The following is a 26620-nucleotide window of genomic DNA, read 5'->3' as shown; positions in this document are numbered from 1 at the left end:
CATTTCGATCGGATCATTGGGGTTTGTTAGTAATAAATCGGCATTTTACGACCCCCACTGCCACTGTGTAGCATATTATTACGTGCTATGAGATGATAGGACAATAGACTGAGTCCATAATTGGCAATAAGTAATGGCAAAGCAGTTATAAGTCACTCACAGAATTGTGCGCAGTCGCGTATATAGTACACAACTTCCCTGAAGGCATTCACCTTCAGTGAGCGCGATGCCGATCTACACATGGTTCGAATTCGACTCTCGATCGATAGCTGCGGCATCACCGCACACGCGTCGAATAAAAAGCAAGGGACAAGTCCTTACTTACTAACAAGGGACAACTCCTTACTCACTAACAACTCCTTACTCACTAACAAGGAACAAGTCCTTACTCACTAACAAGTCCTTACTCACTAACAAGGGACAAGTCCTTACTCACTAACAAGGGACAAGTCCTTACTTACTAACAACTCCTTATTTACTAACAAGGGACAAGTCCTTACTCACTAACAAGGGACAAGTCTTTACTCACTAACAACTCCTTACTCACTAACAAGGGACAAGTCCTTACTCACTAACAAGTCCTTACTCACTAACAAGGGACAAGTCCTTACTTACTAACAAGGGACAAGTCCTTACTTACTAACAAGGGACAAGTCCTTACTCACTAACAAGGGACAAGTCTTTAACTCACTAACAAGGGACAAGTCTTTACTCACTAACAACTCCTTACTTACTAACAAGGGACAAGTCCTTACTCACTAACAAGGGACAAGTCCTTACTTACTAACAAGGGACAAGTCCTTACTTACTAACAAGGGACAAGTCCTTACTCACTAACAAGGGACAAGTCTTTAACTCACTAACAAGGGACAAGTCTTTAACTCACTAACAAGGGACAAGTCTTTAACTCACTAACAAGGGACAAGTCTTTACTCACTAACAACTCCTTACTCACTAACAACTCCTTACTCACTAACAACTCCTTACTCACTAACAACTCTTTACTCACTAACAACTCCTTACTCACTAACAACTCCTTACTCACTAACAACTCCTTACTCACTAACAACTCCTTACTCACTAACAACTCCTTACTCACTAACAACTCCTTACTCACTAACAACTCCTTACTCACTAACAACTCCTTACTCACTAACAACTCCTTACTCACTAACAACTCCTCTATCATTTTTCATTGCTGGAGGGGTTGCACCCCCCTACCTGAAAATCCTGGCTCTGTCATTGTCTATAATCACATTCAACATAATTTATTTAACTTAATGCATTGTGATAATGACCATAACTATTATAAATAGTTAAACACACAATGCTCTGTTTCAGTATCAAATCTTTGAATGCAAATTTGGGCCATAAGCCATAACATATTTAGGACCAATGTTGTCCGGCATGAATGTGGAAATAAAACGCTGACAACTCTACAATATCAGGGGTCATGTAGTGAAGATGCCAATGCTGATTAAAAGTCGATGATCTCAGTGAAAAACAGAAATAAACACGAGACTAAAAGAAACGTTTTGAATATTCATCTGTACAAGCCAGGCATAATGGTATCTAATATTCGTTTGCTTTTTTTTCTCTTTAGGATATGATTCATGGTAATTATGTGGTCAATGTACAAAACAAAACTTTCCACATCCACATTGCTCACGTGGTCGGTAGGCCTCTATAAAGTCCATTATTTGCTACCCTGTGATGTTCATGAATGTTGTTGTATTCAGGTGATGGGAAGCTAAAGTTCCTGATTTCTTTAAACCAGTGTTGTCTGCATTTTTGAGTGGAAAAGTAACTCGGGTATCATTCCTCAATTGAGGCATTTTATTTAAACGTAAACTGTTACAAGCATGTCATGCTGTAAACTAGCTTCATCAGAGCTAAAATTTGGCATTTCCAAGAGTTGAATTAAGTAACGGATGACCATTGTTACACAATTGGCAATTCGCTTTGTAATAATTCCCCCATACTGGCAGGCTAAAGTCCAACTGCAGGCCAGGCGCTGAGCCACCATGTTCCCACAGACAGATGCCACGAGTGAGATGCCCTTTAAACAAAAAAAAGTCATGAATGAGATGCGATGCAAGTCGCTTACCTTGAATAACGCGCTCTGTGACAACCCAATGTAAAAACCTGCGGCACCTCAATGTCACATCTGAAGGGGGGGGGGGGAGTCCGGGTCGCTTACCGTCGTATCCGGGCACAGATTTTCCACACTGCCCTGCTGGCGGGTACAGAGATCCACCCAGTCCTGTGCAGGTGGCCGTTATGGCCGAGCCCGTCTCTGCAAGCGCCCAATAAAGGCAGAACGACACAAGCAATCGTAAGTCGCCGGCCGATCGTTTGAAAAGGCAGGCGTCGGCGCTGCCCGCGGTATAGGCTGTCGGCGGTGTAGGCTGTCGGCGGTGTAGGCTGTCGGCGGTGTAGGCTGTCGGCGGTGTAGGCTGTCGGCGGTGTAGGCTGTCAGTGATGATTTGCGTCAGGCCTCACCTGTCTGCCACCAGTGATCTAGCAGGGGGACATTGAAGGTGGCCTTTCCCCAGTTGAGAGTCTCCTTGTCACAGATCTCACCGGCAACAAACATCGAGCGGAACCTGGGTACGCAAGGAGTTTTGATATACAGATGGTTAAATAAACAGGTACAAGATTATTTGTTTAACCGGAAGAATGGTACAGGTTTATCCATACGCCATGACGTTATACACTGAATAGTGCCTTGAAATCATCATTCTCATCATTATCATAAGTACTCGATTTATTTTCCCAAAAAACGCATCATCTAAGCTCAAGGCGTCTTTCATGATTGTCCTTGATATATTTGGTACATTTCTGCAAGAAGTGTGCTGCACTGGATTAGAGATGACAGTGCCAGAATGGGTGCCTGCAGGCTTTCACAAACATTGCATGAAGAGTACTCATTATGCAGTGGCATATCAGTACTGTTGATTATGCATTTGAGGATGATGATGATGATGATATTCTTGGTTCTTTCGGTAAAGTCACATAGAAGGGAAACAATAAAATAATAAAAATATAAAACAATAAAATTATCACGACGTTTCGACTTCAACACAAGCAATCATCATCAGGTGTGAAAACCCACAGCAAGAAAATTTTCTTGCTGTGGGTTTTCTTGCTGTGGTTTTCACACCTGATGATGATTGCGTGTGTTGCAGTCGAAACGTCGTGAGAATGTAATTGTTTTATATTTTTATGATTTTATTGTTTCCATTCTATGTGACTTTACCGAAAGAACCAAGAATATGAATCCCTGCAGTCACAAAAGCTTTAAATCAAAAGATAATGATTATAATCTTGGGGGCAGTGGCAAAACCCGGACTGAGAATGCCAAGTGATGATGCTGACGATGGGTACATGGCTGAGCTGGAGAGGCGGTAGGGGGGTGAGCCTCACCGGCTCATGTTGTACTGGCGGCCGAGCGAAGCTGTCGGGTCGTGCTGGTTGATGACACGCAGCGCTGTGGGCGACGTGAACATGGAGACGACGTTGTGCTGCGAGATCACGCGGAAGAAGGCTCCGCTGTCCGGTGTGCCCACGGGCTTGCCCTGCCCAAGCACACAAAGACAAAGATCCCTCGTGTAGCCTTAACAGATTGTTGGGGCAAGTGCTGTTAGCGAACAACTACTGTATAGAGAGCGCAACGGCACACGAGGGGGTGGGTGGCCAGCACCACGGCTGGCCGCCTTTTTCTCCCCAGTGGTGATGTTTACACACTGCACCAGGTACTCATTTGAGGCTGAGTCGACCTAGGGGAGACGGCCGAGGACCAGTTCAGATAATTGTCACCGGTGTTAGCCATGAGCGGGAATTGAACCCACTGCACTACCGCTCTCATACAAAGACAAAGATCCCCAATATAGCCTTTAACAGACTGTTGGGGCAATTGCTGTTAGCAAGCATATACACATATACACACGTATAATCAACTGTATCCCCAACTATAACTCTAGCTCTAACACCAGCCTTAACTCTAACCCAAGGTCTAACCTTAACTCTAACCCTAACCCCAAACCTTACTCAAACCCTAACCCCAACCTTATGTGAAGTTCATAGCGCAGACTGCCACAGTATAGAAATGTAAAATATAAATTATAATTCCACACCTGTCTACCCGTTGTCAGTACCTATCTTATTACAGACCAATTCAGACATTATTGGTCACCCTGTGCCCTTATAAATCTCAACGTTCATCCTACAAAATCCCATTACAATGGAGAAACACAAACAAATTGACCATTTGAAATGGCTTTGTCGTATGGACCTGAAAACTCAATATCCCTATACAGGAATACGGGTAAACCGTTTGGGTTGACAGGTATGTAATTCATACAACCTCTATACATGGGTGGAACAAGTGTCATTCGTAAACACCGATTAAGGATAGCATGGCACAAAATTGGGGCTGATGTGGTCACCGCTGCACCTGTTCCCCATCTCACCTCATACAGAACGGTGGTGTTCCCGTGCAGCAGTGGACCGTAGCAGATGTAAGAGTGTCCCACCACCCAGCCCAGGTCAGAGGCAGCCCACCACACCTGCAGGCCCGAGCACACACGCCCAACTCCACAGTCATTTCATTACAACATTGGCTAAATACACTGTGTTACCAATTCACCGTTTGCAAACACATCACGGTCACATTCGGAGAGAAAAACCACAGAGTGGCTACATTTACAGGTATTTTAATTGGGTCAAGGATTCGATCATATACTACACATAATCGATCTTGTTCCTTTAGAAAATTGATGTTTACCAGTACAATCATCCCCCTACATATCAAACATCATTAAATGCACTGAGCTAATAAACGAAACGTAGATTTTGATAAGGTGAGAAAACGTATTTTAAATTTGCAAGCCAGAAACATAGATTGTCGTGTCTCGTGACATTATTAAAATAAAAATACCATTGTGCTGCATTTATTAATCTGAAGTCTACAACTTTTAAAACCCAATTTATGTAGAAGTATGTCTTTGGAGAGTATTTGTTTCATTGGTTTCAATTTTTTTTCTCTCCGAACTTTCATATACTTACGACTGAGGACTTCAGGAGACATAAAGAATGCAGCAAAGTATATTTACCTAAATCATTGTACAACGCTTTGATTAATTACTCTTCCAAACAGGTGAGAGTATCACTTGAGTTGGGATTTATAATTAAATTGTTAAATTACATAACGTATGCCCTACATAACCTCGCCCTTTAATGAGAAAAATATCAACGAGTAACTTTAGAAACATATCACTGATCAATGTTAATAGTGCAACATTCAGACCATTATTTTTTCCTGAGCGTATCAGCAAAAATAACTTTTTTGTAGAATAATAATATTATAATTCCATCACTTACTACTGTGCCTGTCAGAAGAACAAAACTGAAAATATCTATTAACATTTCCTGAATTTTATATTTTCTAAAACTTACTATTCCTCTTGACTTAAGGCTATCGTGACTGCAGGAATTCATTCTCTTTGGGTCTTTCGGTAAAGTCACGTAGATAGAAAAATAGTAAAATAATACAAAAATCACAACGTTTCGATCGCAACACAAGCAATCGTCTTCGCCTGAAGACGATTTTACTATTCCTCGTTTAAAAAATCTGCCATGACGGGCATGTCAGACTGAATTTACCTTAAAAGCATTTTACTGTGACTGAATACTATTATACTGCCACTATTTACAATGCAGTTACATGTATGAATAGCAAAAGCTGTTTCAAGGCTCACTCTCTCTACCCTCATATGTTATGGCACATTGTTGAACATGCTGAAAGTAGAAACATTCACTTTGACCTCCTGTGAAGAGAGCATTGTTTATTTGTATTTGTAAAACCACAAGCAATTACCTGCTCTGCAATTGGCATACGCCCTCCCTTAATTGATTGTTTTTTATAGATTGCAGTGCACTATTTTTACTTTCCACGACTGTTTCGTCCGCGTTGTTGGTTCAGTTTTCCAACAGTTTGTCGGTGCTTCATTTAAATAATCAAAACACGCAAATTTTTTGTATGGTATAGTAAAGATTATTCCTATATTTGTTTGCATGAAAACGCGGGTTATGAATTGTACGTGTGTGACTATACAAGCAGTGTATTTTAAACGGACGTTCCAAAAATACATTAAAACTATTGTTAAGTGGGAAAACAAACCACAGCAATGACGTGTGTCTAATAAGGATGGGGATGCCACTGTAGCACCATCACCGATCACGCACGGTGAGCACGTGACATCTCAAAGATCACAGCAATATGGCTGTAAAACTGGAATGTAGGGCTTACATTTTCCTCCTCCATGGCCCCTCAGTGTAAAAACATGAACACTTCCTGCGAATAATTGCTTCTGCATGCGTCAATAAATAAATAAATAAACAAATATGCCTGCAGAGCCAAAACATTTTTTTACACTTTAGCGTCTTGCTCAACTTGCTTATCAGTGCCCTGGTAAAATGCAATAGCATATTTCTTCTCGACACTCTCCTTCATGGGGGTTAGGAATCCTTATCAGGGTAGGAAGGTCAAAAGGCCAATGCTTTAAACCGTCACCAATAACGCTGTCAGCCAGTAGAGTACTATGGAATAATTGAAGTAGCCATTCCCTTCCATGAAATGCTGGAGTGAGTATTATCACTACAGTTGAAAGGATCTTCTTGTTGTAACCTCACACTTTGATCTGACAATGCTACAGGGCTCTGACAATGCCGTTGCCTGTAAACTCACTCGTGGTGTTGTGGAATTCTTGCATGTAGCCTCAGATGACTGGGCAAAACATAATGCTATATTGTTATCACGGCACTCAGGAGGTGAATTTGTCAATATACTGCATTTATATTCTTGCCAAAGTGTAATTTGGTCAAATAATGTTGCCACTTCTATGATACATTTAAGCCTGAAAGTGTGTTGATTGGCAGAAGTACATAAAATGCAAATACAGTACTGAAATTGGGAAGATGGCTACGCCTCACTAAAGATACTCAAAATAAGAATGAATTGGTCCATGATTTCGATGTTGGAGTAAATGCCAAGTTTTGGAAACATGTTTTTGCAGTCAAAATAAAAAAAAACTAATTATTACGTAGTTCAGGTCTGTGTAAACAGGCGCTCTACAGATAAGCAACGGGTTGCCTTTATGGTTGCTCACCTCGCCAGGCTTCAGGCCATAGATGGCCGACATGCTCCAGTTCAACATGACAGCATGGCCTCCAGTAGGCCTCACAACACCCTGCCATTACCACACACACAAAACAACAATCATTCACACACCGCCAGCTCATTTCAGTATCAACCATTGATGCTTAGACTTGAAGTCTACGTTATTTTCAGATGTCAAGCAAATGAAATTGCATTTTATATATATGTAAAATGTGTGAATGCATGTACTGTTTATATAGTTGCTAATATTTAGGCCATAATAGCACTCACAATTCGCTAGTTTAAATGTTACTTCTGGACAAGAAAATTGAGAGAATATAAAAGAGGGGTTGCTCGTGTTTTCACGGATGTCTACTGGAGAGATGTCTACTGGACATCTATAAAAAAAGAGCTTTATAGCTCATAAGATTCCTCTGATATAAATAAAGATTCTGAATCTCTGTTTGTGGCTATTAGGAATTGGTCACAGATTTAGGCATGTAATATAGTAAAAAGAAAGTTTCTAAGAACACAAAATATTCCTACAAACTTAACCGCACCATTATTACGTTGCGAAGAACGGAATCTGAAAACAAAAGTAATATTACGTTCTGGGTGATATCATTACCTCATTAACAATGGAATCTAATGGACAGTTTATCTTAATGTCTGTGTGTCCTCTCATATAAGTTAAGGTCTCATCATCATCTACAGAAGTGATTTATCGCCTTCTGCACGAAAGCATGCCAAATTCATTATCATCTCTCATGGTCTTGCATACGTATGTATGTTGAACTTCTTTCGCATCGTACGTAGCCAACCGTGCTAATTGGAGGTGCGGAGGAAGGACAACAAACTAGAGACAATCCATCTAGCTCCTGCGCATTAACTGATTTTATTGCTCCATCTCAGTTGTGGATGTCTTGTCAGGCATGTTCCCTCCTTCATCTTCCACTCCCTCATTAACCTTGACCAGTGGCCATCATCCATTCGAGAGATGTGTCCTGCCCAAGCCCAGTTATTTTTTATTAACAGTGAATGTGATGTCCCTGAATTTTGTACGTTCTCTGATCCATGTGTTCATCATTATGTCCCTATGTTTAAGTTTTATGTAAGCGTAATTACTTCATAACACAGAAATCAGACATTAATAAGCAATTATTTAATGAGTATACTTAGGTAAGCAATTAACCATATTTTGGCTGTCAAATAAAGTGGTAATTTACATGTGTAAAAGTCTATTTGTAAGTCCGTTACCATGGCCTACATTATAATTACATCGCACGTGCTATGTGTGCCCCATGGCAGGCTCCTCATCTGCGGTATGAAGCAGTTGCGTGCAGGTATGTTGGAGGCAGGACATTGTCTGAGGCCAATCGTGATCCACCCATCGTTCTTTTATAGCGGGAGGCACTGTCGTGATCGCACCTTGGGGGCTCCAGTTGTGCCGGACGTGTAGAGGATGTAGAGGGGGTGGTCCGACGAGACGGGCACGCAGTCGTGGGGCTTGGCAGCTGAGACCTCCTCCTGCCAGCACATGTCCCGGCCCGGAATCAGCGATGCCCGCGCCTGTCATCGCACAGTCAAGGAAAAACAAATGTCAGGAACATCTTGACAGGCAGAATAATCGTTTTTGTCTTTTTTTTTGACATTTCCAAAACGTCACGAATATTTGCTCACTGTATTTTATTGCAACCGTGCTTCGCTGGTGGTTAGCAGCATGGCATAGTAATGCGGTGCAACACGGTACAGGGGTGGTACAAAATGTCGTTGCGAGACGTGGCGTGGTGTTCGGGAGCACGAGGACTTGAAGCATGGGAATGAGCTGCTAGTCGAATGTTCCTGCTCAACAGTATGACACGGCAAGCAGCTGCCGTGCACGGTGTGGCTAGGAGGGTACGTGTTCACGATACCATGCCAGGCCGGCTGTAGACGAGGACTTTTTCAGGCTTGTGCGTGGCGATGTCAAGAGCTGCCTCCAAGAGCGGCTTGTATGCAACCTGACGGCCTGGTTCAATCCCAAACGAAGCACTCAGCACCATCTTGGGCTGTAGACAAAAGACAAAGATCCCCCATGTACCCATACCAAGCTTTTTGGGCAAGTTCTGTTAGCGAGCACCTACGAAGGCTGGCACGACACACGAGGGGTGGGTGGCCAGCACCACACCCACCGCCTTCGTCTCCCTAGTAGCGATGTTTACCACACACTGAACCAAGTACTCATTTGAGGCTGAGTCGACCTAGGAGAGGCTCAGAACCAGTTCAGATAATCGTCACTGGTGTTGGCCGTGAGAGGAAATCGAACTTGGTTTGCCAGGTTTGTAGTTCAGCATGCTAACCATTGTGCCACTGCTGTACAAACACAGCCACATTAAACCATGGGTTAAACATGGATGCCTGGAATGCTAAACCAGAGGCTTAATATTGAAAGGTATAATGCTATAACTGAGGCATATTAATGGCAATACCGCAATGCTAAAAGTACATTAAAGGATATCATGCTGATGTAATCCTAAACTATTGATTTAATATTCGTGGTTCTTTCGGTAAAGTCACGTAGAAGGGAAACAATAAAATAATTAAAATATATATAACAATAAAATTCTCACGACGTTTCGACTGCAACACAAGCAATCATCATCAGGTGTGAAAACCACAGCAAGAAATTTAGAAAAAAGTGGCGTTTTTTTTACGTTAGCACCACGGAGAGCGATTTGGCAGTTATTCAGATGGACGAGTCCATCTATTTTGATTTAAAGCTTTCGTGACTGCAGTAATTCATATTCTTAGCTCTTTCGGTAAAGTCACGTTGAAGGGAAGACGAAAATAATGGATGCGGTCTGAAAGCCACTGTAAGCGTGAACAATCAATTAAGACCCGAAATGGTTTATCAAATCCTTCCAATGATTGCTAAGCCAGAATCCATCTTCTCGGTTGAAATTGTCTCTGTGTTTGTATATGTGGATAGCCTCATGAACGAATCTCTCATGGTAGTCAGATGGCTTGCAAAGAACCTCTGTCTTGGAGAAGTCAATGTCATGTGAGCTACTGAATTATAACAGTGATCTGCCACGGTCGAGGTGTTGGTCCTACCGTGTTTTAGGTCTGCTTTGTGTTCACGAATGCGATCCGAGACATGTCGTTTGGTTTCTCCAATGTAACTACTACCACAGAGGCAACTTAGTTTGTAGACGCCAGGGTAAAGTATGTCTGGAATCACATCTTTTACAGATGGAACCAGATCACGGATTTTATGCAATTTGATGAATCGGACCTGGATCTTGTGTTTATTCAAGATTTTGGAGATCTTTTTTGTGATCCCCGCAATGTAGGGTAAAGTGATGGTTTTGAAAGGCTCCTCAAGAGGGTCCTTCTTCATGGTTGGAGTGATAGTTTTGCGGACTGTGTAGTCGGAGTAACCATTAGCCTTAAGAGCTTGGTGTACGTGCTTGAGTTCACTGCCTATGTGTTCCTGGTCGGATATGCATTGGGCTCTATGGTGCAGAGTCTTGATGAGGGAATCCTTCTGGGATGGATGGTGGTGGGAATCCGGTTTCAGGTAAGCATCCATATGGGTAGCTTTCCTGTAGACAGAGTGGCTCATTGAACCATCAGGTCTCTTTTTTATTAGGACATCCAAAAAAGGTAGCTTGCCATCTCTTTTGACTTCTATGGTAAATCTGATGGCTGGGTGTATGGTATTGATGTGGTCGAGGAATTGGTCTAGAGCAGGCCGGCCATGTGGCCACGTACCTCTTCCATAAGGTTAGGCGCAGAGTGGCAGTCTGGATGGCGTCTCAAATTTCTCCATGAAAATGTTGGCTACAACCGGAGATAGGGGGAAGCCCATTGGGGTGCCCTCAGTTTGTTTGTAGAAAGTTCCATTCCAAGTGAAGCATGTATTGGAAAAGCAGTGTCTCACCAGGGGGGTACCTCAGTGTTTAGTCCTTGATGAACCAAGTCTTCAATGATTGCCATGGTGTCAGGTACAGGAAATTTGGTGAATAAGGGAACTACATCAAAACTGACAAGCAGGTCGTCTGGGGACAGGGAAATACCCGTGATTGTCGATACCAGGTGAGTAGAATTTTGTACCGCAGAGGTGGTTTTTCCAGTGAAAGGCCGCAGGATTTCAGACAGAAAACGAGCTAGTTTGTAGGTGGGGGAGTTGAAATTAGAGATGATGGGACGAAGGGGTGTATCTACTTTATGTATTTTTGGTAAGTTGTATGATCTTGGTGGCCTGGCAGCAGAAGGTTTCAACGAGAACTGTTTGGTTTGATCAATTAATGCGGTTGAATCAGAAATGATTTTGTTGGTTTGTATGACGAGGCTGTTGGTGGGATCTCTTTTTATTTTTGTATAGCTGCCATCGTTGAGTAATTCTTGAATTTTGTTGTTATATTCTATTTTATTTATGATGACAGTGGCATTGCCCTTGTCGGCTGAGAGGATGACAATGTCATCCCTCTTTTTTAATTTATATAAATCAAAACGCTCATCTTTGCTGAGGTTGCTAGCTGGCATCTTAGCGTTTTTGAGGGTTGCAGCGATTTCAGATCTTGCTACATCTGCAGCGATGTGACCCATGCCCTTGAGAGCCACGTCGACATGGGCAATGATATCATTAACTGGTATGTGTTTAGGTGTGACTGCAAAGTTTAGCCCTTTAGCTAAAACGGATTTCAGACCATCGGATATAGAACTTTTACTGCGATAAATTACGCCACTTTTTTCAAATTTTCTTGCTGTGGTTTTCACACCTGATGATTGCTTGTGTTGCAGTCGAAACGTCGTGAGAATTTTATTGTTTTATATTTGTATTATTTTATTGTTTCCCTTCTACGTGACTTTACCGAAAGAATCAATAATATGAATCCCTGCAGTCACCAAAGCTTTAAATCAAAATTTATTGACTTAATGTTAAAGGCTCGAATGCCAAATGATAAGGTTGATGACTAATGTGCTAAACTACAGCCTTAATGTCGGATTAAGTGATACTAATCTGTAATCTGAATGTTAAATGCTGAAATACAATACTAAAGGCATAATGCTACAAAGTGTCAAAGATTTATGGAAAAAAAGATATAACCAGAAATAGATCTATCATCCATATCTTTGCAAGGAACAATGAAAGACATCAATGGAGACATAATAACCAACATTTTGAGTACTTAAGTGGATATATATAATGAATGGCAATCAGACAGGGAAATCGATATTTGTTGAAAAAGGTGGATTACTTGACCTTGACTATTTACAATTACTGTACACTCTATGGTAACTACTGTATTTAATGTGGGAATTGCAAATCTCCAGTAAATAAGACATACAGATAATGATGAATAAGTAGGTCATATCTATCGTAAGCCTATTCATCCCATCATCATTTGTGGCTGGTAAAACGTATATTACTTTGTGGGAGGTCAGAGGTGGTGAACCTATTGAGAGAATGAGCCTGGAACCAGGCAAATAAGATTTGTACTGTCCTGGTGATGTTGCAATTATATACCAACAAGTCGGTTAATGAGGAATTTGATGCATGAATGTTTAGCCAATTAAGGTGCTTCACAATTATATTCAACCATTTTTGCCATAGATTAAAAATAGCAGATGCCCCAACAACCTGCCTACCGAAGGCAGGAAACCCCCAAAGATCCACGCCCAGCGTGATGCGGCTTGCAATGCCGATGACATCAGTAAGAAAACCCTGCCCATCACCTCCCGTCCAGCGGCAAGCGTGAGAACAAAAGTTAGACTAATTTTCCAAATATTTTTGTCCTATCTGATGACACAATATAACCGTAATCGGTAGAGAAATGGATTTATATGAATAACGAGACAGCCCACATCTAAGAGAACGTTTATGACGCCCCGACACCTTGGCGTGGTTGATGCGGACGGCCAGCTCCTTGGAGGCAAAGCCTCCAAATATGAGGCTGTGGATGGCTCCAATGCGAGCACAGGCCAGCATGGCAAACATGGCCTGGGGGATCATGGGCATGTAGATGACCACACGATCGCCCTTCTGCACTCCGTTCTTCACCAGGACGCTGGCAAGACGAGACACCTGCACACAGGCGCGTGCGCACACACACACACATGCGTACGCTCAGACACGGGGTCACCAAACAGAGAATGGCGCTGCCCCGTGCTAGCCTCACCAGACAGTTTGGCATTGATATATAGCATAGTAGGCTCGCACTGTGGACAATGACATCTATACAGATCAAAGACTGCCACACTGCTTTTGAAAAGAGCCAGGTAGCATTCATGGTGGTGGTAAAAATGTGATTTCTGTTTGTACTCAAACACCGCCACCAATAGAAGTCGTTATTATTCATTTAGCACTGAAGTGAATATATGTAATTTACCATCACGAGGATTTTTTAAAATAAGATATATATAGTTAGGTATAATGATTGGAGGCATTTGTTTGTAAAATATATATGAACAAATTTTACAAGCACATGCAACCATGCAACCCACATTATTCACTCAGTCATTATAGTAATCAGTTTGTCTAAGTAGAGCCTTTCACACAACATTGCACACACAGAGCCATAACAAGGACAACACAAGAGCACGCATTCTTAGGTGTGATTGCACAGCCATGCTTACACATGCATGCACACGTATAGATGGACAAGCATGAACGTGCACACACAACAACGAATTACATGTGGTCAAGCAGGTTTGCACATCATTTATCACCGCGTTGTGACCCGGCGTTATGTACCTGGGTCAGATATACAGCTTGCAAAGCTGACGTTTCACTGCCTTCTGCTCAGCTGGTGATTTGTAAAATGGTGTATTGTGATGCCAGTGCTACTTTTTTATGGGAGTCTAATATCTAATGATAGGTATAGTCTCATAGCTGATAGATCAAATCTTTAAGTTAATCCGGTCCATGGGTAAAACCGCTCGACGTTGGCGGATAGCGCCGTCTTTGTGGAACCAATGGAAAAATGCCAAAGCGCTTTGCTGGAATTAAAAGGCCCTCTACCAACATATGAATTGGCCCCATCGCTTTAAATCTGATCATTTAAATTTAGATTTTATACATTTCATTGTGCAAGAGCCCACAATGTGCTGTGCTTGACGATGTTAGGCGAGGTTGGCTTTCGAGCAAAGTTTCTCAACTCCAGTCGATAACAACCTCACCACGGTCCTTTTTTTATGACCAATATATTTATATTCATGTGTAAATTAAGACATTAACACACTGCGTACTGTGTGCGGAATGCAGTTGGGAAACACAGTTTTTGAGAGCAGTGACTAAATAGTTGACTTTAATGTTTTTGTGTTCAAGGTGAAGGGGCCCCGTTTACCTCGCTCAGAGCCTGGCGGTATGTGATAGTTTGAATGATGCCTGTGACGGGGCTGTCGTGGATGATGGCAGCTTGGTCTCCACGGCCAGCCTCCACGTGCCGGTCCAGTGCATTGTAGCACATGTTCAACTGCCCGTCCACGAACCTAGCAGAGACCACACACCGCACCGCCGTTGGCACCAGCATGTCTCCTTAATAATAGCACCAGCGCGCAGTGCTGGTGCTATTATTAAGCTGGCACTAGGCACCAACTAAGCAAACGTTTAAGGTGCCAAGCAGCTCAAAGGGGGCCCATGGATTCATGCAAAAAAAATGGAGGGCACCAAATATCAGCTCAAACAAGAGATGCTTATTAAAATAAAAAAGCTCAAATATAATCACGCTTGTTAAACTAATTAGAAGTATTTCATTAATGTAATGATTTCACACAACCTTGATTTACAATGGTTAAGTTACGCAGCTTGTCCACTCTATAATGTGTATTGTCACGTGATGCAAACATAAGTAATTTATGCTTTGGGCCCCTTAATGACCTAGCACCACCACCACTGCCAGTGCTCTGCCATGAAATACGGTCAACGCACCGCCTTCAGTTACAAAGCACCACACCCACGTTGTTACACCAACATACTAAAACACGATGCACCAACTTGATGTCAACCCTTGCACACATTCAACATGGCATCGTAAGTAGCACAACCACACCGGCACATCGACATGTCTATGAACCGCACTAAAATGTACTGCTAATAGTTCCACACAACGCAGAACACTTATTGATGCGTCATGTTTTAATGGATTTTGAGTCACCAGAGCAAGCATCTAAATCTTTTTATACATACAGAGCTTGAGTATAAACAGCAAGGCAGTGTTAAATGAACATACATATTCCCTGCTTATGTATTGGCTGCTTTAAGGTAATGTGACTCTAATGTTATTTAAACCTATAATTTGATTTTTTTAATACAAATTAGTAAAATATTTTTTTTGTTATTGGATGATTGGTTGAAAATGGAAAATAGAACGTGTCATTTGTCACGCATTAAAGTTAGACTGCATTCAAGCTTAAACCAATTGGACTGAGGAAAACACCACAAAAAATACCCTGCATACCACTTTCAATGTAGAAAAATCCATTCAGGACAAAAAAATACAAGGCCATTGTTTATCATTTAATCACCATTTAAGTTCTTGCAAATTCAGATTCGGAATTAGAATATGTATTTACACTGGAGGAATCCAAAGTCAGTCATGGGGGTTGTTTGACCGTGCTTTTCCATGCTGGTCTGTGTGGGTAGCAGTGAAAGGGAATGCCCAGAACTAGTTCAGAAATTGCTTGCGATTGATGTTAGCCATATCTGGGAATAGAACGTCAGTTTCTGGATCCACAGAGTGCACGAAGTACTGCCACCACCATATCCCAAGGTTACTGTTAACACCATATAAATCATTTCCATGCCAACAGTACAACTTTGAATAAAATACACGTTGCAAAACACAACATCACTGTGGGACAATTTTTGTATAACTATCACGAGTGATACCAGAGAACAGCTGAGTGTAGACTGCCAGCTGTTAACAATTAACTTTCTCAACTCTCACAATGAAACATTGCAGCACCAGTTGGACTTTGCCCATATGCAATATTAGAACTTGCAGATGCAACATTAAGCCGTCCAGCATTTGTCCAGTGTTGCCATTTAAACATTACAAGGCAAGAATGCATTTCTGCAATGGTTATCACACTGGACTTGCAATCCAGATGTCGCTGGTTCGATCTCCCAGCGGGGCAGCTGAAACAATGGGACAGGCTCCTTAACCCCCCCCCCCCCGAACCCCACGTCTCTGTCCACTCAGCAGTACACAGTAAATGGTACACCAACAGATAGTCGACCAGCAGCAGGTCGTGTGGGTACTTTCACCTCTTCCAAAACGTCAGGCCAGTGTGGAAGACTAGGGCTACAAAGCCTCCAGAGTGGCTCTCGAGAGCTCGGTCTGGTGGAGGCCCTTTTGCAAGCAGTGGTGTGAGCAAGTGGTCTCTGGCCTGCACCTCCAATTAGCAAGGTTGGCTACATACGGTACGAAAGAAGTTCAACATACATGCACATACATACATTCACCTTATAAAAGGTGGACCGTATCACGCAACATTTGCATAACAGATGCAGTAAGTAAGTGACAGTGCATGTGCTTTTTAGAGAAGACTGCAAATCATGAGGATAAAACAATAATCATGTGATCCAATCTATAGTAAAAAAAAACCACGTAACTGATTTGAATTAACATAAATAAACATCTATTCAAATAAGTCGCGGAGTTTATTTGTTTCCAGTACGGATTTTTTAAAATCTTTATCAGCCACCAAACAGTGCAATGTGATGGTTATGCATGGATTGGTTGTATAGTACGTTCCTAATTACTGCCGAAGTGTTTGTAATTGAAATTCATCGAGGCGTAATTTGCATAAAAATGCACTGACGTTGTCCAAAATGTATTTATCTCAAAAAATCATAAAGGATGTAATATTTGTTTCTATTATCTGCATGAGTTGGACAAGTTTATTAAAGGATGCATACATTTGTAAACATCATATCGATTTTCCAAATTGTTTATATGTGACAATTATTCCAATATAAAAATTAACTTGAAACCTGGTAACACTCTACCATTCCGTGTCACCCAATGTTCTTAATTCACTTTTAAAGTTAGTTAGTGTTGACTTTGATTGTAGTGTCCATGTCTTTACTACAGTATACACATTGAGTGGCCGGGCAGCCTGGTGGTCAGTGTGAATAGCACTGAAGCAGCCTATGCGGCGCAATGGTTATATTCCCACCGTTACTCTGTAACATTTTTCCAGGTTATCAGACCACATCACCTGCTATATGCTGCTATGGAGAGTAAATTCTATAGGAAAGACCTCGTTTCAGTATCACAGGCTAAGTAATACAATTAATTACTACTATATTCTCATGTATTATCTCTCAAGCACCCTTTGCCTAATAGATAATACATTGCAATGGACTTGCCTGATTAAATAACAGCCAACTTGAGTGTTATCATTGAAACTATATGGATTTCTTTCTATATTTAGGATTCGTAGTTATGGCCTCAGAGTACTTAAACATGCATGTTTAGAGTCATTATCTATGATCATCATTTTAAATTACGATAACTTAAATCCTGTTGTCAAATCACTGCCAGATGAAGGCCAGCTCATCGTGCCATTTTAATCATCAGGGTTGTTTGACCATACTTCACCATGCTGGTCAGTGTGGGTTAGTGAAAGTATCACTTGCCAATGATGTTAGCCATGTCTGGGAATTTAACTTTGGACACCAGGTTCAGAGTGCAGTGCACAAACGACAGCACCCAGGCCTTTATAGAATTTCAGATCGGCTCAAATATTTCATAAAATCTGTTTGGCTCAATATGCATAACAATTATGATGAATGCATCAACATGCAACAGTAAATTGTGGCGCATTAAACATACAGCACTGTAATTGGGTAAAAGCGTGATGCTGTGATGGCCAACATGAATAATTATCGCATGGGCCAAGCTACTACTGTGGCAGTCCAGCGTGGGTGTCGGTGAGAATTAACACGTTTTGCTGGTAGATGTTGATATTTAATTTGTTAAATTGTATTCACGTACTCACACAAAAATCCCCCTTGAGGGGCATAATCTCATGTCAACGGTGGAAATTTTAAAAGAGGCATATGAACCTTACGGTGGGACCCCGGCTCTCGCATAAACTGCGATGCGACATCATTTTATGTCTGTTTAAGGCGAACGATACGGCAATCTATTCCTCTCGACAAGCTCTACACGATGAGATAATCAAAGTTTCAAAGTTTTGTTTATGACTAGGGTAATTTTGGAAACGACATGACAACAGAATGATCCGCGCCAAGTGGGTCGCGATGTCACGGAATCGCCAAAAATACATAAATTAATTATGATATTTAATTCTGTTTATTCGGGACCCATGGGTCCCGCAATAAGCTTCATATGCTGTATAATTTTAAGTATCTCACCACACACTCGCATATATACAATACTGTACAATGCATCACATGCAATTACTTAATAGAACATAGTAGCAGACTCACATCTTGACGAAATAGCCAAAAACTTTGCCCCATTAATAGGCCACAACTGGCAAACAATATATAAATCAAACCTGGGTCCTACATTCACCAACTCGCACTGACCACCGTGGTGAAGGTCAAACAATCCTCGGGGACAAAAAGGAACATTCACCATCACATGATTCGGATTGCATAAAACCTTCAACCAGTTTTCAAATTATTTTCAAATTCTTTGAAAACTCTGGCAGACTTCTTTTTTGGTCAATATAACCAGAATTGTTTAAGTTCAAACCCACCAATCCGGTCAGCAACAAGTCACCCACTACAGAATTCTTGTACTAATCTAGTCAGCCACCAGTTGTGAGCCACCAGTTGCCACCAGTTGCACAACCATGCAACACCCCGCTTGCACACCAAACTCACCAGGCCAACACTGAATCTTTCTCCTCTCTATCTGGACGTCGCCGGCTTACACGCTGACTCAGCCGCTCTTTGTCTGAACTTTAGAAAAGTGGTGTGAGCCGAGTTCAATGTCGCATGTAAGTTGTGAAGAATGCTTAGTTGTCCTCAGTACACCCCAATGCCACCTCACAGTGTATTACCCATTGATGAATTAGCCACAACTTATGCAGTGTTTAAGTATTGCAACGTCTCACATTCTGCTTTATCTGTGCAATTTGCATCCATATCGTTATGTTGTGGTTTTTGTGGGCTCGTGTCATATGAAGGCCACATTTGACTCTGCGGTTAGATGGTGTGGAATGTTGACCTTTTAAAGGTCAGGCCTTTTTGCTAATGCGAAGTTCTTTTTGGTTACTAACTGGATTTTGCTTAAAAGTACCAATGAGAAACTTCTACATTGATTTTTGAGAAACTTTTACTAATTGTATTAACTTTGAATCTATCTACGTGACTTTACGGAAAGACCCAAAGAATATGAATTCCTGCAGTCACGAAAGCTTTAAGTCAAGATTTATTAATTTGTTGCATATTTTGAAAATAGTTTAGGTAAGATAAAGAAATACAAGGCATATCCACTGTAAGAATGTATAGTACAGTACATTTGTAAAGCTGTATTCAATTTGCAATCGAAAAAGCTCATCAGTTAAATGGACTCTGCATGTGCTTTCGGAACGTGTACTTGTTAAGCATAGTACTTGTTACTGAGCACAGTACTTAAAATATACAGTGTATACAGTATAGGAATGCTGTTAGTAAACACTTACAACATCGCATCATGGGTAGCAATCACCGTATAGCGTATTCATTACTTTCATACATTCACTGCCACGTTGGACACAAGCATCAATCATTCCGCATGTGCACAATGGTGTTTCATGTGCAGGCAGCTTCAAAGCTGTAATGTGCTTGTGATGTACCTGTGTCAATGTCAGCGTGCGTTCGTGCTTGGAAATGTCTGCCAGCACCTCGCACCAAGTAAGCAAAGAGTGGACTCGTGGGGAACAAGCGCTTGGCAAACCAGCTGTTTTTGTAAAGCATTGAACAGTATAATAATAGGGGTTTTCCCCTTTTTTCTGGCAACAAAACTGAAACCTTTTTACGAGGATTCATGTCTGCATTAACCACAATACCTGCAGTCAAAATGCAAACAAAAAACACACTATGATAATATATGCATTGTCCTTGAAACTGATTGGTCCACACCAAGGGACGGCTTTCTTCTGAGCTTCGACCCAATTGGTGCTCGACCAGATGACGCCAAAAGCAATGAACATTATGTTCTCGGATTGACAATTGAGGCCAGAAAAGTCAACAGCGAACCAGTCCTCAAATTTCGTCATTTGAATGGCATGCATTGAAATGGGTTAATAAATGCTCATTACTCTTTGTAAAGTCACGTACGTAGAAAAATTTAAGAAAATAAAAAATATATATCACGACGTTTCGATCGCAACACAAGCGGTCGTCCTCAGGCGGAAAAATAATAATCCAGCAGTGGAACGGCTGAACCAGCGAGAGAGCAGCTACAACAAGAGGTTATTTATGTGGCGATGGGCAAGCAGGCAGGGTCTGAGCTGGAAAGGAATTCCATCCCTGGATGCAAGCACGTCAGTTGTGTTAATGGGGGAGATTAGAGAGAGAGATTAGGGAGAGAGATTAGCATGAAATGAGCTTCCGTCGCCGTACAAGAGCACCGTCCCCGCATATGCGCACAACAGCAGTGTTAATGGGAGACTAGCACTATGTTGATGGGAGAGATTAGGCAGTGAGATTATGGGGATTAGCAAGTTAATGTCATGTCTATGTGTAACACAAGCTGCGGCACTGCCAACTGCGCCAGTGAGACACAGGGCCCATCACACAGCCAGAACCATGTTAGTGAGACCCCAGCCCGTTAATGCAGAGGCACCTAACAGGGCAATGCAACGCAGAGAGTCGGAGATAACAGCCAAACAGCAGGGAAGAATGGAAGCACCACAGCAAGTTACGACTTTGCTTGGTTAATAACGCCCTTCCAATGATTGTTCAGCTTATACCCATCTTCTCGGTTGAAATTGTCTCTGTGTTTATATATCTGGATGGCTTCATGGACAAATCTTTGATGGTAGCCCGAAGATTTGCAGAGTACCTTGGTCTCGGAAAAAAACATTATCGTGCGAGCCCACTGCGTTATAACAATGATCAGTCACGGCAGAGGTATTGGTTCTGACGTGTTTCAGATCTGCCTTGTGTTCGCAAACACGGTCCGAGACATGTCGTTTCGTTTCACCAATGTAACTGCTGCCGCAGACACAACTTAGTTTGTAGACACCAGGGTACTGCATGTCAGGAATGACATCTTTCACAGATGGGATCAAATCACGGATTTTGTGTAGTGTATGAATCGGACCTGGATCTTGTGTTTGTTTAAGATGTTGGAAATCGTTTTGGTAACACCTACTATGTATGGCAAGGTGATGGTTTTGATTGGGTCCTCAGATGGTTGTCTCCCCATGGTTGGGGATACACCTTTGCGGATTGTGCGGTCTGAGTATCCATTCATCTTGAGGGCTTGGTGTACGTGCTCCAGCTCACTGTCTAGGTGGCACTGGTCGGAGATGTAGCGGGCCCTATGGTGTAGTGTTTTGATGACGGAGTTCTTCTGGGCTGGATGGTGGTGGGAGTCAGGCTTTAGATAGGAATCCGTGTGGGTGGCTTACATGTCGACGAAATGTCCCAACAAGCCATCAGGCCTCTTCTCAATCATAAAATATATAATATAATATAAAGGAGGTATACAGTTCTTGTTTGCATTCTGACCACAAGTATTATGGTTAATGCAGACATGATTCCTTGTAAAAGGTTTAAGTTTGGTGTTTTAACATCTGTTTTGTTGGCAGAAAAAAGGGGAAAACCTATTCCCATATTTTGGTCCTGGCAAAGGTCCCATGATGTAGCTGCTCAACCCGAGCTCTCATTACTCTGACAGTGGCATTGTCTTTGTGCTGTACGCCTTTTGGCGTCATCTGGTTTAACACCGTTTTGAGACTAGGCACAAAAGAAAGCTGTCTCTGGTGTGGACCAATCAGTTTCAAAGACAATGTATATATTATCAGTATGTTTTTTTTCTTTTTCATTCTGACCACAAGTATTGTGGTTAATGCAGAGATGATTCCTTGTAAAAGGTTTCAGTTTGGTGTTTTAACATCTGTTTTCTTGCCAGAAAAAAAAGGAAAACCTATTCTCAGTTCTTAAAAAGTTGTAATTTTGACATCAGCTTCATATAAAATTGCATGCTCAAAAGCAGACTCGTGTAAATTGGTTTGCCGGATGCGTCGAGTTTAATGCTGAAAATTAATCTGTCATAATTCATGAAAGGTGATAATAAAAGTTGGTATAAAATTCCCTCTTTTCACAAGGGCCACGGTTTGATTGACATGTACACTTGTCTGATTATGGACTTGGCAACTCTGTGCAAAATTTCAGAAAGAGCAATTTAAGAAGAGACAAAGTCACACTTGCAGGGTATCCCAACAGCAGCGCCCAAGGTCACATACGCATCAATAAACAATTTGTGAAAATCATCTTCCACCTTGACAGACATTAATAGTAATATTATATGAATAGGCACAACTGTTTGGTGGACAATAGGATTCAGATCTCTATTATAGCATTGATGTACGGGAGGAAGTAACCGTAAATGACCCAGACTGATGATTACTTAATCTCCTAAAGGACCTAAAGCTTCAGGAGGGAAAAATAATTACTCACCACGCTTAAGACGCTATTTCACTTTTCAGAAATTGCCCAGTAGAGCCCTATTTAAAGTGAAGTCAGTCCGTTGATTTGGCTAAACCCTCTGATGTCAAGCTCGATTGGTAAAACTTGTTTTTTTGTCTAGTCTTTCACCTGAGATATGTAATGCTACTCAAGCAGCAGTTGTAACCTGTATATCTACTGGAAAAAATACCAGACGTATGGTTTAACCCGATTATAACAGCGAATGCTTAAAGCCACTTAATGTCGTATTACATAACGGTCAATTGTAATAATGTAGCACTGACAAAATTCAAGTGTAAAAATAACTACAACAAGCGATGGTCTTGTTTATACACTATTGTATTGTTTTTTTTGTTATTAAAGCAGAACTTCCAAAGTGGCTTCCAAGAGGAACTATCAAACGGGAGGTTGAACAAACATATTTGCACGTGATAGAGGCAAAGAACAACTGCACAAAGCACAATAGGTGGTGACACCGGCAAACACATTACATTGTCAGGGGCTTATCAAGCACTCCCCGCTATTGTAGCGGTGTTCACAATCAATGATTAATATGTGAGATGAGTGAGAGAATCAAGGGCCATCTTTGTATATATTTCACAAATCACGTTGTAGGAATAGAATGATAAGCATCACAAAGCAGTCTGTTATGCAAATTACTTGATCAGCATATGGCATATCAATTAGTACCAGAAGGTAAGTCTACGTGGGGTGGTGTCAAACTCTGGCAATGTGCTACATAAGTATTAGGCATGTCAGCTACCATACATCAGTATACATCAGTATAGGCCTACAATACGGTACATATGTTGCTGTTACCTGTATACAATACGTATGTGATGGTCTATGCCAAAATTACCCAGTACTCTCCCAACCTCGTCAGCTCTCTGAAGCTAAGCGGTATTTCAGCCTGCAACATACCATGCATAAATATAATTTTGTAGTCTCTTACGGGGCTATGTAGTCATTAGAGGGCAATGCAGCAAAATCTACAGTTGTACTATACTATGCCCCAACACGCAGTGACCAGCGTGGTGAAGTATAGTCAAGTAGCTTATAAGGCGTGGAGGTCTTCATCATGCAGTGGATTGACAAAAGTGATTCATAGTGGGTGCATCACGAGTTCCATATCAACCTGGTTGTATGAATGTACAGGATTTATGTTGAACTTCTTTCGCACCGTACGTAGCCAACCGTACTAATCCGAGGTGCTCACTAACAAGCACTCGGCCCTGACATTCTACACACACGGTAGATGGATGACGTTGTACATGTGAGAGTTATATGCAGGACTTATTTCATATCAATACATTACATGTGCGGGCATGTCATGGATTATCTCCTGAATAAAAAAAAAACTAAAATTGAGCCTTGGTGAAGTTGCATCTCTGGCAGCGCAGTAGTGGAAACTCCACCTTCCTTTGGCCGGGATCATTTTATGCAAGTTTTTTTTTTTTTATAGAAGTCGACAAATCACGTCTGTCAACCACAACCAATGAATAATTATCATGAGAAAGCAAAGACCAAGATCACCCCCCCACCCAGCGTAGCCTGTAACAGACTGTTTGGGGGGCAAGTGCTGTTCACGAGCACCTACGAAGGCCGGCATTGTGACACGCGAGGGGGTGGAGTGGGCCAGCAACCACGCCCGGCCGCCTTTGTCTCCCGCCCCCCGTCGGCGACGTTTACCACACAACCGCACCAGGTACTCATTTGAGGCCGAGTCGACCTAGAGGGGAGGAGGCCCCGGGGACCGGTTCAATGAATCGCCACTGACGTTAGCCGTGAGAGGGCTCGCACACCGACCACGGTACACGCACAACACCCGGCCGAGAGGAGCCGCAGCCAAATGCAACGAACAAACTTTTAAAACTCGATTTGGAGTTTTCGTGACTGCAGGAATTACGACTCTTTTGGTTACTTTGTGAAAAGTCACTTAGAAATAAAATAAATAAAATAACAGAATCCGCCGTTTCGATTGCAACACGTTTATTAAATTTATTTTCTTTCTAAAGTGACTTTACCGAAAGAACAAACTTTTTTGTTTGTTGTTTTGTTTGTTTTGTTTTACCAGCGCGTGTAGGGGCTCTTGGAGTCATCCAGCACCCGATCCCAGCTCTTGGTCCACGCCACCCCCTTGGCTGCCTCCGCCCAGAAGCGCTCCGGCTCGGACTTGGCCAACTTGAAAGCGGCATCGTAGTCGCCGCTGCCGGATGATGAGCTGGCACGGGACTGCTGATGCTGAACGAGGTGAAGCTGATGATGGTGGTGGTGCACCAGCGACAGCTGCGAGACGGCGGCGGGTAGGTGACAGCGCTGGAAGGGAGAGCGTGGAAACCAGGCAACTGCTGTGCAACCTGCGCGGATCATCGTTGATGGGTGTGTGTGTGTAGGGGGGGAGAGATGATGATGATGGTGGTGATTGCAAGAGGCTCTGGCTACCGAGGACTTGCGCTGGGCAGAACCTGCCTTTAGTCAACCCGGGGGACACACGACGCAAGTGTCCGAGCGCGTTTTGTCGAGCTCGCAGGCGGGTCGGGCCCCTTTTTATTCCGTGCGAAGCCGCAGGTCGAGTGCGGGGGTACAGAGGAAGGTGGAGTTTGAGCGATCGATTTGGTTGCTAGTTGGTGGTTGATGATGGCGATGAGTTTCCGCGTCCCTGGCTCGATCGGGGCGGATTTTCCTCGGATGCGCACGAAGGCATGGGCGGTGTGTGACCACCAGCAGCAGCAGTAGCAGCAGGAACGCGACTACAATTCCGCCGGCCGCCGCCACCACCAACCAACCAACCCACACCTCCCCCCGACCACTCCTACGAAGCAGCGCTCATACCACTACCATAGATGACACACAGCGCAGGCAACCACTACCGCCATGTGCCAACCTCCACGCCTGCATTTCGTTTCTCCCCCAGCCCCACCACCAATCTAACACCACTTTTGTTCACCGCCCTGCCAAGTTCTTTCAGCTGAGCGCACACCGCCACGTGGACGCGTTCGCGTGTAAAGTTAAGCAAAGCGATGTTTGACATCGAAACTTTCTCTAACTTGCAAACTGCAACAGCGAAACGCGCGCTTCTTCAATGTGCAATCCCTCTCCTCTGCCTTCTTTCACGCGTCCAAGTACAACAACAACAACAGCAGCGGTAACAGCGGTAACAACAGCAGCAGCAATCATCAATGCAAGACAACGGAGCGAGTGGTGCAATGTTGGCAATCTGACATCCGCTCGCGCAGGTGGTGACGTGTTCACCAAACGCTTTGTGGTCGTGCTATGGTACTACGACAAATAGTTTCAGTTTATTTTGGTATAGCCCTGTGAGCCGTCCGGCTCTTGAATCGGAGTGCAACCACAACAAACGAACAAACAAAAAAAAACAAAAACACGGACAAGAAAAAACATCTTAAAGTGACTGTGTGTGACTGTCACAAACAGAAAATCCATGGGGGGAAAAAAAACAGCAAAAATATTCCTGAAAAAAAGCACCGTACACCACCAACGCTGTGTGCAAACAATCCCAGTGGGATGCAAGTAAAACAACAACAACCACAAAAACTTAGATTAAGGCCATCAGTCTAAAATATCCACCCCTCCCCCCACAGTGTCGACTAAATAAACTTTTTGGGCAAGTTGCTGTTGAAGACCGGCACGGCACAACAACGCAGCGTGTCCGTGGGTGGTCAAGCACCACGCGCGACCGCCTTTGTCTCCCGAGTGGCGAAGTTTTCACACCGCGACGACAGCTACACAGTTTGAGTCGACGATCTCGGTGAAGGGCCGTCCATAAATGACGTCACGCACCTGGGGGTTGGGGG

General features: G+C 42.7%; 1 protein-coding gene across 2 annotated transcripts in view; it reads right to left on the bottom strand.

Annotated features, from left to right (window-relative positions):
* The window catches only part of ACSS3 (acyl-CoA synthetase short chain family member 3), a 37831-nt gene extending 11783 nt beyond the window's left edge, over positions 1-26048 (bottom strand). The window contains exons 1-10 of one of the 2 annotated variants that reach the window (XM_076065303.1): positions 24877-26048; positions 14491-14635; positions 13041-13229; positions 9073-9207; positions 8588-8728; positions 7170-7250; positions 4473-4568; positions 3427-3578; positions 2503-2606; positions 2201-2296 (exon numbers count right to left, since the gene is read on the bottom strand). In XM_076065303.1, the coding sequence (XP_075921418.1) occupies positions 2201-2296; positions 2503-2606; positions 3427-3578; positions 4473-4568; positions 7170-7250; positions 8588-8728; positions 9073-9207; positions 13041-13229; positions 14491-14635; positions 24877-25175 (1438 nt within the window). In that variant the 5' untranslated portion in view covers positions 25176-26048. Of the gene's footprint in view, positions 1-2200; positions 2297-2502; positions 2607-3426; positions 3579-4472; positions 4569-7169; positions 7251-8587; positions 8729-9072; positions 9208-13040; positions 13230-14490; positions 14636-19963; positions 20307-24876 lie in introns of those variants that run through there. The other variant, XM_032948868.2, reaches the window with a different exon arrangement.
* Between the last annotated feature and the right edge of the window lie 572 nt (positions 26049-26620).

This window comes from Petromyzon marinus, chromosome 7 (assembly GCF_048934315.1).
Source record: "Petromyzon marinus isolate PM22_M1 ecotype Great Lakes invasive population chromosome 7, UKy_Petmar_22M1.pri1.0, whole genome shotgun sequence".
NCBI classification, from domain to species: Eukaryota; Metazoa; Chordata; class Hyperoartia; order Petromyzontiformes; family Petromyzontidae; genus Petromyzon; species Petromyzon marinus.
The sequence above is the reverse complement of the archived record's forward strand: the minus strand, read 5'-3'. Positions and strand labels throughout refer to the sequence as shown.